General features: G+C 34.5%; 1 protein-coding gene across 1 annotated transcript; it reads right to left on the bottom strand.

Moving 5' to 3' along the window:
- Window positions 1-8,405: 8,405 nt before the first annotated feature.
- On the bottom strand, window positions 8,406-9,958 carry LOC113781376 (ethylene-responsive transcription factor 5-like). Its single transcript, XM_027327295.1, has one exon. The coding sequence runs from the start codon at window positions 9,840-9,842 to the stop codon at window positions 8,601-8,603; it is 1,242 nt and encodes a 413-aa protein (XP_027183096.1). The 5' UTR covers window positions 9,843-9,958; the 3' UTR covers window positions 8,406-8,600.
- Between the last annotated feature and the right edge of the window lie 4,094 nt (window positions 9,959-14,052).

The following is a 14,052-nucleotide window of genomic DNA, read 5'->3' as shown; positions in this document are numbered from 1 at the left end:
AAGCTCCGCCAGCAGCATCAGCACAGATGAAGGACGATTTCCAAAGCCAGAAAAAGAGCACGTTCCGTAACTTTTATACCAATATTTTGGATTTATTGTTCAGTACAGCACTAGAATTTGAGTTTCATGTACTTCTTTTTATTGAATGAATTTTGTTGTTGCATTGTCTCAAACGTGTTATACAACCAATGTGATTTCATGAAAGTCCAAACTTCAAGTACCAGTCAAACAATGCTGTACAACTATCAACAGGTTAGCAACTGTGAATTCTCAAAATTGTACAGACTCAAGTACTTTTGCTTGAAAAGGTTTATCAATAAGCTGCCCTTATCTTGTTTTCGCTGTTAATAATTCTTTTTCATAAAATGTAGCTGGGCGAATCAATCGTTTCACTTAAGCAGTAAGAACCTCTTAAGGACAAGCATATTCTAAACCAATGAGGACGATCGTTCAATATCTTGTCCGTTGCATTTTTTTTTCAGTTGCATTTTGGCTCGACAGCGTCCAAGTTCGATAATTGCAGTTGATCTGGTGAGAATTTTTGCCTGATACTTGAGGATACCTTAGAACAGATAGAATCATTCAGGTATGATTCCCCTACCCCTGGTTATATCTACAAAAATAAAAATAAAAAACTTCCTCAAAAATGTTGCGACTTGCAGAAAAAGGTTTTGTTGTCAGGAATCCGTGTTGATGTCCTAATTTAGCCAAACAGAGGATTAATTTAGATGACACAAACCCAAAAATAGAAAAATTTAAAAAAGCTATCATTTGGTTTGGAGTTAAATCTTTTACTAATTAGGTTTCAAACTTCTTATTATAAGATAGTCCGATCTAAACTTGAACAGATGCCAAGTTTTACTCATATGTTACTGTTCATTGCAATGAGTGGTGGGCAACCTATTCTTTAGCCTTTCCCACTGAATTTTACCTGGAGATGGAAACAATGTTCTAAATTCTTATCCTGCAGCAAATTGTGGTGGGAAAATCTTTAGTCTAGTTTTGTTCTTTTTTTTTATTAATTTTTTTGTAACAAGGGAGCAGTTAGATATGATTTAAGAAGCTGAGAAGGGAGAATTTTTCTTTTTCTCCTTTTTCTAGGTTTGTCCTTAATCTATTATGGCTTTTGCTGCCATTGTAGATAACAACTTGTAATCAAAGCATTTACGACATACTACTATGGCTAACACTTTAAAATATGTACTAGGGGAGAGAGTAGTAAATTATTAACTTCGTAAAATGAAAAGAATTCTCCGTTGCTTTTGGCAGGCATCATATATAATTGGAGAAGATAAGTTAGATGTTATGACACTTTCGGAAAATAGTCCAATTATCACTGCCTAAAAATGGTACACCGTTCACAGAATTTCTGTAAGCAATTGAATCCTGAAGAACAAAATATTGTAGACTGAAAAGGGTTTTGTCGAAAAGGATCAGTTAAGAATGTTGTGCAATTTCTTGTCCCATTTCCATCACCTTGATAAATCAAAGGTTGAAATCCCAAAACATCACCATCAGGGATTCATCAGGTTTTAACAACGTTGAAAGAAATGGCATAAAAGATTACGAAAACTGCCAAATGCCTGGCTGGCTTTAGGGAAATTATCGGATTAACAAGGTAGTTCATTGGCTAAAACGGGAAAACAAATAATTTAAAGATTCAATTGTACGTTTTCCGGCTATAGAACCACCTTAAGAACCAACTTGGGTTGGGACACGATATACTCTATTGTATGCGGATTGTTGTTCTCAATATTTGTGCAAGTTATTTGTAGTTTTGATCAGATGTACCCTCTTTGCATTCATCCCACCATTAATTGTCGGTTTCAATTGTAAGTTAGCAATATCAAAATAAAGAAAAATGGGATAAGGTCCTTTTTTTTTTTTAAGAATAGAACAGAAGTAAATGTTAATAAACTATCGTTCAACATGCTTTATTAACAAACAAAACTACACTAATGGCAGAAAATATATAAAACATGACACATATGTGTGCGTGTGTGATCTGTAAACCATCAGTTTTGACCAATTATACGATCTACTACTATATATATATATATATATATATATATATATATATACATGTCTATTGAGATCTGACTAGAAAACACAAGAAATTCCAAATCTAACATATAGATCTGAAACAACTCTTAAATCTAAAAAAAATAACAAAAAACTAATCAAATCTCTCATTAAGATAGTTTAGAAGGGAAGAAAATTTCACTAGCAAATATTAGAAGGGAAAAAATTCTTGCTAGAATATCCTAAGAGATATTTTTATTAAACATAAAAGAAAAATAAAAGAAAAGGAAGGGAGACCCCAAAAAAAGTCATAAAATGATAGCTATGGAAGTGCATGGAGTGAGCGTTGAGAATAGAGAGAAAGCAGAGAGAGCAAATGAGTAGATTAAAAAAAAAAAAAGGATAAGATGATAGCTATGGAAGTGATAACTAAAATTTTGGCTATGTAATTTGTTACAGTTTTGGATGATCAAGAACACGAGAGCTGCCAGAAAGCTGAACTCCATTGCCCAACCCGCATCCAACCCTTCAGTTACATTTACCAAATGACTAATTTTGTCTTTACAAATGGCATCATAAGGCTGTTTTTTTTTTTTTAGTAAAGAAAAGGTGAAATTTAAGAAGTAGAGAAAAGTGACAGAGACATAAAAATTCAAGACTTCTAGATCCACAACCTTAAAAATGGCTTCATAGGGTACTTAACCATGTACGAACTGTATAATATCACGTACTATATGCATGCTTTTCTGGAAAGCTCATGTAAATACAATGGTGAACCAAAAGTATGGTTTACTGGGTGGAAGTATCAGAAAATGGCTAAAAGACATTTACAACTTGTATAAATTTACCTAACTAGAAAATTTTTAAAAAATTCACTGTACAGTTCTTTTTTATTTAAGGAAAGAAGAATTGTGAAAACGCCTGGCAGCCATCAATAACGGGGTCGGATAAAATATCTCTAACTTCTATTCTGAAAAGGTCACATAAATGGGACCCTTCTACATTTGGGCCCAAAGCTCCCGAAACAAAAATTTATTGTCTGCGCGTTTTAGATATATTAAAGTGGGTACCAATTAGAAAAAAAATTGTAAATAAACAATGGCATTCAATATTTTTTTAAAAATTAAAATTGAATTGAAAAAATGTTTAACTACATGGAGAGACAGCAAAAATGAATATGTGGTGTTTACATGGTAATTTAGGTATATATTAGATGCACTAGCAAATATAAAGAAAAATAAAATGCATTGTAACAAAAACTGAAACTAACAACACGTCATCTTTTTTTTTTTTTCTAGGTAAGAAAAGTTTTGAGTGATTTCGCCTCCTACCACCAAAGGGCATTGGCATTGGCATTGGCATGTATATAACAACCCTAAAGTATGTTTAGGACTGTGTCCCGTACCATGGTGACTTTAAGTTGTAGTACTAAATTCTCTCGAGGTTAGATTCACAGGAAAATTGCATTGTATAGCCGAGAAGCACGAAATCTAAAAACCTGCCACACGGTGGTTCGTTCTTGAATGACTTTCAACAATGAGTGCGCATACTAAGAGCTGTGTAGGACTAGGAAAAAACATGCTCAAGATTCATAGATAACAGCTAGCTGATCCATGCTTCAAGTTATCTATTGTCCGAGTGCAAAAAAATATAATATCCGTTGGTTTGTTTGGATAGGAGATTATTTGAAATAATTACTGTAACAATTTTTATGACATGACATATATAAGATAAAAAATTAATTAAAAATTGTGTATGATACAAACAAAACAAAGTTTGATTTTTTTTTTTTTTTTTAAATCTTATAATCCAAACACACCAAAGTGCAAAGTGCTGGGGATTTGGCCAAACTACAGTACAATGTTCGCATAATTTCTCCCCAATTAAAGATAAGATGAATAAACCAGCTGGTCCTCACTAGTCACAAAATTGTGAACCAGTACGGACTGAATTTGGTTTGGAACACCACATTCTGAAGGAGTTTAGCTTAGATTAATCAACTTTGAAACCATGCCTAAGCAAGGGATTTTGCTATATACGTCTATTTCTGCATTACCATTCTTCCATGATGGCAAGAATTGCACCACTCTTATTTTGTACCATACATTCTCAACCAGAACTGACATGATCCATCAATCCCATTAATATCATCCATGACCATAACTGCATTTTCCTTCTCTGGAAACGAGCTGCGACTTGTACAAATACAAGTTTGACGTATATCCAGTTCCTCAGAAGACTCTGAGGTCTTTCAACTTTCTGAAACGACTTCAATTTTGACTTGATTATTGAACTCAACTCCCACCTATATATACACCAGCAGTTTGTCCGTGCATGTTTAATTAATTAGTACCCCACGAAAACAAGAATCTCGTAGCCTATCGGAAATTATGAGGGATGGGACAAGTCTACCGGCATTCTATTTGTTCAATTGACGTATAGTAATTATCATACAGTTAATTACGTCGAAAGAAATTCAAAATTACATCAAAAATTAAAGGAATTTGTACTAAACGTGTCCCAATTTTTGGGTTAATAATATTTGGTTTGTTTGGATACCTTCTTATCTCAAATAAAATTTTGCTTGCATTATAAATATATTTTTCAACTCACTCTTTTATATTTTCGAATACCCTTTTATCTCACATACATCACATCATAAAAAATACTATAATAATTATTTTAAATAATACTCTATCCAAACAAATCCGTTAATATTTACCTCACTCACCGAGGCCTTTGTGACACATCATCATACATGAATCTTTGACCAGTGACCAACAGGAGGATCGTCAAGGGAGATAGATATGGCCTATTCTATATTTCTATTCAGTGATTTGGCCAGGTCAAAGTAGGACAAGTCAACCAACAACAGCAAAATAGAGGTCAATATATCAAATGTAAAGCATGGGACAAAACAATTATGACCTAACAGCAATAACGTTAAACCGGGGGGGCCAGCTGTCCTTTTTCTGGGCCGTGAGAGTAAGCAAAAGTCATATACAATTTGCATTAGAAACCATGCACATGAAACTATCGATCACGACGTGGCGAGTTACATGGGAGGAGCAGAGACCGTTGGAAAGAGGAAAAAGTCATATCCTGCATATTATGAAGATAATTGCTTGCCTTTTGAGCAAGCAAGAAAAAAAGTGAAAGTGCAACTGCCTTTGACTATTATGATAAGAAAATCTCAAAGTTTTGATCGGATGGAAACTGGCTTTCAAACCTTCAATTAATTCATTCAAATGAATTGGTTACCAAAACGTACTCAGTCAAGACAGCAGCAAAATTATCCAAGGTCAAGGGCTGATAGTATAGCGATATCTGCTGTAGTGTAGGGTTGACTTGCTGTAGTTGTCTCCTGAAGTAATGGTGGGTAAATTGATGTATCTTTCTATTCGGTCAACATTATACTGTAGAAAACAGGCATTGTTTATCCAGTTTGTGAATTTTGATACTCTTTTCATTCATTCAAACTCCATAGGAGTTCCAACAATTTTGGGACCATCTTTTCTTCAAAACCCAACATTTGTCTCCAAGAAATCTTCAAATCTTGCATGCACTGTCAAAAATGACAATTACATAGGCCCCAAAATTTAGTTTTGTGTACTTAATTAACTGTATGATAATTACTATACGTCAATTAACTGTAAGTGAATTAATGTAAAGCACAATATCATGCATAGAGTATAGAGTAAGTGAATTAATTCACTTAATTATCATACCTTGTCCATTGTGTACTTAATTTTATGTAAAGCATAGAGTATGTGAATTAATATCATGCACCTGTAAGTTCAAACCATAAAATTCACATACTCTATGCTTTACATCAGGCTTCAGAAATGGACAAGGTATATGGACTTTCCATTTTCGAAGGGCTAGGTATACATATTAGAAAAGTAATAAACTACCTAGGATGGAATTTTTGACGCAGAATCATTGAAAAGATTTGCAGCAAATATTTCTGGTTGTGTTTTTTTAGCAATGAGTCCAAAAAAAGATATTCTGAGTTCAGAGTTTTGGAAAAAAAAAAAAAAAACATCATTCCGGTTTGAAGGAAGCATTATTCTTCGTTTTGAAAACTTAATTTTCAACTCACTAGAATTCTTTCACTAAATGCAAACCCCAAAGGTCAAAGCAATTTGCAAATAAAGCACAATAACTGCCCATGGATTATGGTCATTGACATGGAGCCTTGACCTTGAATGGCAACCTTAGGAGTTGGGACAATGCCATATGTGAGAAGCATCTACAAAATGTTCCGGATACAAAAAGAAAGTTGCTAGCAGTCAAGTATATATGATCTACATGGTCCTACAAAAAATAGGTTTCTTGTGAGGACTAATTCATTTGTGTAAAAATATCATGAACTAATATGAATGTGAATCTTTATTAAAGAGCATAAACTTTCCTAATTGATCAAATCACGGAGAATCAAAACAGTAAAAACACACCCGCGGGGAAAGATTAGTACGCTGCCGATGAAACCTAAAAAGCTTTGAGGACTGGTCGTGCCTGAACTATTGGTTATTGGTTTGGTTCGAAGTCTTCAGAAGGGTAAAAGGAAAAGAAAAAGGAGTACTAAGACATGGGAATTGTTTTCTGTCAGCTAATACTCTAGTTAAGGACTCCTTTGTTTTGAGCTAAACTCACGATTCCTGTTCATATCTTTATTAATTTTTGCTTGAGCAACTCCAGTTTTTTTTTTTGATATATGCTTTATTAATTAGAAACCAATTACCCTTGACTTTGAACACCACCTAAATGACTTAAATGGTTGACGGAACTATATATTTTAGCTGCATGGACTGATGGAAGAGAAGACCAGTTCTTGCGATCCATGTGCTATGTCGATTCCTGCAAGTACAAATTAATAGCGCAAATGATAAAGACAACCTTCTAAACCTTATGGTTCATGCCATCTAAACCTAGATTAGGATAGATTAGGTTATAGGAATTCTACCATTGCGACAAAAAAATAAATAAATAAATAAACCTTATGGTTCATGCCATCTGCTCTTCAAATTTGTAGCCCGACAATAAAAACATTAAGGTCTAAAGTAAATTCAAATAATTCTTTTCAAAATATTACTTTATGACTATCGTTTCCAAGGAATTAGGTGCGTTACTTTTGTTTTCATCTTGTTAAATCAAGGGATTTTTTCTTTAAAAGTGAGAGAATTTGAATTCAAAATTTCTTACTTATAATCCCTTCTACCTTATCACCCAATCCAACTCTTCTCCAATCAGGAGATTTTTATTTTTATTTTGGGATGCAATCTGTTTCGAAGATTTATGAAACTTTATTTTTCTTTTGGGATGCAGTCTGTCATAAAGATTTAAGAAGGTTACAAGAGTCATCCAGGAATTATTTCAAGTGATAACATTATCAAGACACGCAGTAGTATCTCAGTAGAATAGAGTCAATGAATTGTATAAAGGACATTAAATGACATTAAAAATATCTTGCATTAATTACTTTTCCAGGTCTTTTCCACCTATAAGATGGATAAAAATCTTAAGAAATAATATGATTGTATGAGAATTGCGGCTAAAGTGTAAATAGATAATATAAGATAATGGTCTTAATTCTAGTTCTCTTTTTTCTTTTTTCTCTACACCCTCTATTCTATAAATCTTGATCACTTTCCTAATTTGTCATAAATAGATCTCGCAATCTTCAATCGCGTTATTTAGCAATACAGAAATCTTATAAAAGTCATGAACATGCCCTATGATCATATCAATGCTAAACAGGCTTAAGGGATTAAACATGTAGGGAGCAGATTGACTCTTCCTGACATTAACTGTAAAAAAGCTGGGGTTGAGATTGATCAGTTTGTTAATCATGTTACATTTTAAAAAAAGGTTACATGTTTTTAACATGTTTTTATCTAAACAAAAATGGGCTCGAGTTTAAAACTCAATCAGTAGTACTCGAGTCATCTCCAAAATTGTAAGGTTAGTATTGAGTTTGAGCCGCAATAGGAGACAAATGTACCAAAACAATAGAAAGTTCAAAACTTATCGAATTATTTGAGCTCAAGCTGAGCTTGGCTTATTAAATGAAAATTGAGCTAAGCTTGAATATAATAAAAGTTCAAAACTTGTTAAAAAATCGTACTAAACTCAGATTTCTACTCTAACCACATTCTAATTCTTTGAAGAATTTCATGTAACATATGCAATTGACATAATAGGTTTTTTTTTAAAAAAAATTAAGAAATTTGATTCCACACAGTAACTATAGAAATACATAGTTACTAATTGCTACTTATGTTATCTCAATGCTAATGTGACATGATTTGACACAGTTTCCATCTTCTAGTTCTTCATTTATTCATTACTCACAATGAAAAACCTTTGGTGGTAGTATTACACATTGGAGTTTCTTTTAATTTCGTATCAACAAATCCGCTTTAGAAATTTTGGGTTTTTCAATCCAAGATTTCTGATCACAACTTGAGTTAAATCCTAGCATATATATATATTTTGCTCGTTTGCCTCCATCATCCTTGCACAAAATATTTACAAAAACTTTGCTCAAATAATCAAAACCCTCCATCCTCTGTCAATTACATCACCCTCACTTGAGCATAGCCCAGAGGTGGATGTGGAGATGACGGAGATAACGGTGAAAAGTTAAATACTCCATCCACATTCTGCTCCCACATCGCACTCCAACTCGACGGTGTAAAGGGCCATTCTGACTCCGGCTCACTTTTAACCGCCGATGAAGTCTGACATTTTTTGGCTTCCTTAACCACCACTTCCTCCGCCTCTCTCCCCCGCTTGTTGCTGCTAGAGGCACGTGGCTCACTTTTAACCACCGATGGAGTCTGACACTTTTTAACTTCCTTGACCACCACTTCCTCCGCCTCTCTCCGCCGCTTGTTGCTGCTGGAGGCACTTGACTCAGAAGCGTGCTTACCAGCTTCCAGCGGAAAATTGAGAATGGCTTTGCTCCCGCGCATTTTAAACGCCGCCCTGTCGTAAGCCTTAGCTGCTTCGATAGCGGTGTCAAAGGTGCCAAGCCAGACTCTCGAGCCGCGTCGCTTGGGATCTCGAATCTCGGCCGCGTACTTGCCCCACGGCCTCTGCCGGACGCCTCTGTAGTGCCTCTGATCCTCCGCAGCCTTCTTCGGCTGAGTTGACTGGATGGGGAGGGACATCTGGCGAGCTGGCTCAGTCACCTGCTTGGAATGAGTGGACTCGCTGAACTCGATCCACTCAAATTTCTTCACCGGAGGCAGTATCGTTAGGGAAGGCTTCCTGTCTCTTGCACATTTCTTCACCGGAGGCAGAATCGTTAGGGAAGGCTTCCTGTCTCTTGCACTCTGAGGAGGTTTTGGCGTCGATGTCAGGTCGATAACTTGAGGTTTCTGTTCAAATTCTGAGAAATCTATGGTTTCGAATTTAGGAGCTCGAGAAAAATTTATTATTGTATTAGTTTGACGGTGTTTGAAGAAATCGGGATCATTTCGCTCAAAACTAACCGAGTTTTGAGCGAAATGATCGAAACAGTGATTCTGTTTCTTTTCAGCTTCATCAGCTGTGCTTAAGTAATCAGTGATTGGGACGGGGGAAGAAGGAGAAGAATTAGAATTAGAGTTATGATCATGATCATAGCTCGCCGAATCAGAGCCAAACAACGAGTCAGATTGGGATTGAGACTGGGAGCTGCAATTTGAAGCTCCCAAGTTGCTGTCCCCATCAATGACAAGCTCCGGTCCAAAAAACAACGCCGTCGGCGACAATTCCCCAAACAGGTGCTCCTGAATCTGCCTCAGTGCTAGTACTTCATCTGGAGTTGCCATAGATAGATAGATAGTTCAGTTGAACAACAACTTTATTCTCAAACTTTTTTTCGCACTTTCTATTTTTTGGGTTTTATATTATAGAAGAAGGGGAAGAATAGAAGAAGGGAAGTGGAAACTTTTTCGGGATGGATAGAAGGAAGGGATGAGTAGAGGATTGAGTAGAATAAAGAAGTGGGAAGGGGTATTTATAGGAAGGGATTGGACTTCGTCGTTTTGTTGGGAAGGATACTGCTTGAGTTGAGAGGACAGAGGAGGAAGGCTGGAAGGATGGACCAGGAAGGTTTGGTCAACGATGGGAAGGTTCTTTGTGTTTCTGTAAACTGAGTCTTCCGCTCATGAATGAATCGTCAGATCCTTTTGCTGTTGAAAGTCAAAGGAAAATACACGGCTGGGATTTTCACCTGCGGTTCAAATTATTTCTTTGTCTGCTTATAGATGAAAAGTTTTACGAATATTCACAGGTTTTCTCACCGAGGATTTGCACCATTTGCTTCCGATTTGTAGAAGCAGAATCAGTATCCGAAAACAGTTTTCTATCAAATAAATTTTTAGGAAAAGCCTTTCTGCAAAACACATTTTTCAATCGCATTTTTATCTCATGTACATCGAAAAGATCGTTACAATTATTTTTATATAAAAATTTCAAAAAATAGCAACCCAAACGGGATCTAAAATCAAAATTTTGGTGCTTTCAATTTTCTTATGTTTTACCTCTAAAAAAGTTAACATTAAATTTTGGAAAAATAATTGAGAACAAAATATGATTTGAGAACAGGAAGTTTTTTTTTTTAAAAAAAAAAAAAAAGAAAGAAAGAAGAAGAACGCGCTTCCTCATTGGGCCAAGGTAAGACAAGATGAGTTGAAGAACGCGAGCGGTTTTTCTAAGTTAGGCCAGCCAAAATTACTTTGAACTTGTCGGATGGTCCGTTGGTCGGTCTCCGACAGTTGACAAGCTTATAAACATGGAGATACAATTTATAATTTGTATCCACCAGTTTTGTAATTTGATTAGAGTCCTCTATGTTAAATCTGGTGCTTTGGAAAAAAAAAACATTTCTTTTTTTTTTTCTAAAAGACATATCACTAATTTGAGAAAATAGAGAAGGGAAATCTTTAAATTGAGAAAATTCTGAGTTCACGTTCTTGTAAATGAGTTATAATCTATAAATTTCGGATACAGGTAATAATTAATCCAATAAGTTTATAGTGAATATAGAGGAAAAACCGCATGTGTTAAAAAAAAAAAAAACACTTTTTTCGTTAGCTTTGTGCACACTTGAGTGAATGTCTATAAACATCTTTATTCTTGATGTACATGCATGTATAGTTGTATACCAAGGATTAATCTAGAAAATTGGCAATTGGATCACTCCAAATATTCTCTCTCCTAAGAATAAGTGTGAGTGTGCAGAATTGTAGAATTTATAAGGATTAATGTTTTATATACTGACAGTATTATATATAAGCTATCATTGTTGAATGTATGACAACTAAGTTTAATTTGAATTTGAAATTCAAATTTTACATATATATCATATATCTAAGCGCAATAGTGTATACACTGGCAATATATATGAGATTAACTCAATCTATAATTAAAACGTTTTAATCAAAATAGAGGTGAAGTTACGTTTTAGTTGGGTTATGAAATATTCAAAATTTTGTCATGAAGGCACTTTTATTTTGTACTAGCAAATACCAAAAGTGTCACACCAAAGCATACTTATGCTTCGTCCAAGCAAATAATAGACTAACACCGGGTGGCCTAATAGTTTAATCAATTGACCGTACACTTTCTGTTTTTCCGTTGAGTTAAAACAACTTTGTCCACTTCTGTAGATTTTCTGCAGTTGCATTCGTACGTCTTTTATTCGATTGTCCGAACAGAAGATATATGTCAAGGAGAAAGATACAAGAAAGCGTGTGATTAGCCATTGAAAAATGTTAAGGGATTCAGAAATTGACTAGAATAATGCCAAAATGGGAAAATATATATATATTTTTGTAATTCTATAGCTGCATGGATATCTCCTAGCTTACAATACAAGTAACGACAATCTGCTTCTTTTGTTCGATTCTTGGGAAAGAAGAAAAGGGTTTTATGCATTTGACTGAGAAAAAGAAGAAAAGCTTTACGCGGCTAATTACTTTGTGGAAATCGAATGCTTGTGTTTGTCCAGGTGGTCACGAAAAAAAAAAGATATCCAAGAAAGAGTCAGTAATTTGAGAAAATACGTTGGTGTTCTACCCAAGGACAAACCTTATAGTAATGCTTTGTGGAGCTTGAAAGGATTTTGGATGTAGTTTGAGGTTTGCAGGGAACATTAATTTATTTGTTGGACAAGAATGAATTTTATTCGCTGCGTTAGAATTCAAAGCTAAATCTCTAATTCAAACTGATAAAGATTGTTTAGTTGTGCTCTTCCACTTGAATTAAATGGTTTACCAAGTCTGAATCCTGAATATTGCTTGGTGAAGATGAGATTACTTGGTGAAGCAATTAATTAAGTGAAACCAAACCATCTGGTCCATCTCATCGCGCTGCTCATAGCAGACAAAAGTTACGCAACCTATGATTTCGAGAGCAAGTTCTGACTCTGAAACCAAATCACCAAACCTTTTGTTAGCAAAAGAAATTAAAAAAAAAACGTAGCACTGTTTTTGAGGTACTTGCACTGTAACAATACGTAAAACTAGAATGGTAGAAAAATCAACTTATTATAACAATAAAAAAAGTTATTATGATCAACTCTAATTTATTGTCTACTAACTAATTAATTCCAAAGAGATTCATTGATACTCATATCTGAGTGATAATGTCCTAGACTTCATTTTAACTTGCTGAAGGAAGGCTTCAGTTTAATTAAGTCTGTGACCATGATCATCAAAGTGCATATGGATCTTATTGCATCATTGATGTGAGTACGTAAGAGAAATTAATTAACCTAGGCAGCTGGTTACATGCAAAATCCAGTCAAAATATGATATGATAATATGCTCAAAAATGCAACACAGTGGTGTGTGTGTATATATATATATATATATACTTACACAGTGCATTTACACAACCGTTAATTTTGCGTGTTTATCTCTTGATATATAATGCTAAAATGATTTACTTTGGCCCAACTTTGCAGGATTTATTCTCCTTGATTCCTCAGGGTTTAGAGTAGCAATATTGTAGCATTATAATAGTTTTATTCAAAACGGCAAAAGGGCTGAGCCAAAAACAGATTTGGATTCGAAAAAGAGTAAAACCATTCCACTGCTGCCGTGGGTTTTGTCTTAAACTCTTAATTGTCTGACTGGACAAATTCTGAACATTTCAGACCAATTAATGATTCATTCATCGAACAGGGCTTCACAAAGTTGACATGGTCCTCATTTGCAAAGGCTCTTAATTCTTAAGCCACTTGTGTCTCGTAAATGCAATTTTGAGATTGTGCCAAAGCTGTTTGCCCAAGTTCTACTAGGCTGAAATAGTCCAATTCTTGCGTAAGTTTATAAAAAGATTTCCCGATGGATTAATTGCATGTAATTAACTCCGAGTATTACAGCACAAATTACATGTTTTCTGGTACATTATGCAAATCAGTAGATCTCTAGCGTTTTTTAAGGTTTATATAACTGATATTAAGGGTTCCAAATTAGAGAAGTACTAAGAATTAAAGTTTTTACGTTTTCCCCCCGTTACCGTGCATAAATACGTCTCCATAATGTATTTATATGTGCAAATATTGGGTTTTTTTATGGTAAAAAGTTGTATATTTAATCTAAAATTTTATCCACAACGTCCTTTAAATACTTGATGTGTTAAAACAAGTGATGCTTTTTAGCTGCGAACCTAATTGTGCTCTAGGATAGCATGATAAGGGGCAAATGGTCTTTCTCATGGCATTCTCACGAACAAAAGAATTCTAAAATGGACTCCAAATTATATTCCATCTTGATTACAATATGCGGATTCTATTTGAAAGGAAAAATATTTTGTGATATTTATTGAAGAGTTAATTTTTTTTTTCTCCCTATAATTAACACACTAGCTAGTGGAAGCTTTGTTGGTATAAATGTTGTCCATGTTTGGTTTGATACTAGTTTAGTTAGAGTTCCAACTCAAAATCAACCACCAAAGGTAAGAGTTTTTTTGGAGATTAGTCAAAGTAATGGATTAAATTTAAAACTCTTAAAATCATTTGCAAAGCTATTT

The sequence above is a fragment of the Coffea eugenioides genome, chromosome 8 (assembly GCF_003713205.1).
Source record: "Coffea eugenioides isolate CCC68of chromosome 8, Ceug_1.0, whole genome shotgun sequence".
Taxonomy (NCBI): domain Eukaryota; kingdom Viridiplantae; phylum Streptophyta; class Magnoliopsida; order Gentianales; family Rubiaceae; genus Coffea; species Coffea eugenioides.
This window is presented reverse-complemented; position numbering and strand designations above follow the sequence as displayed.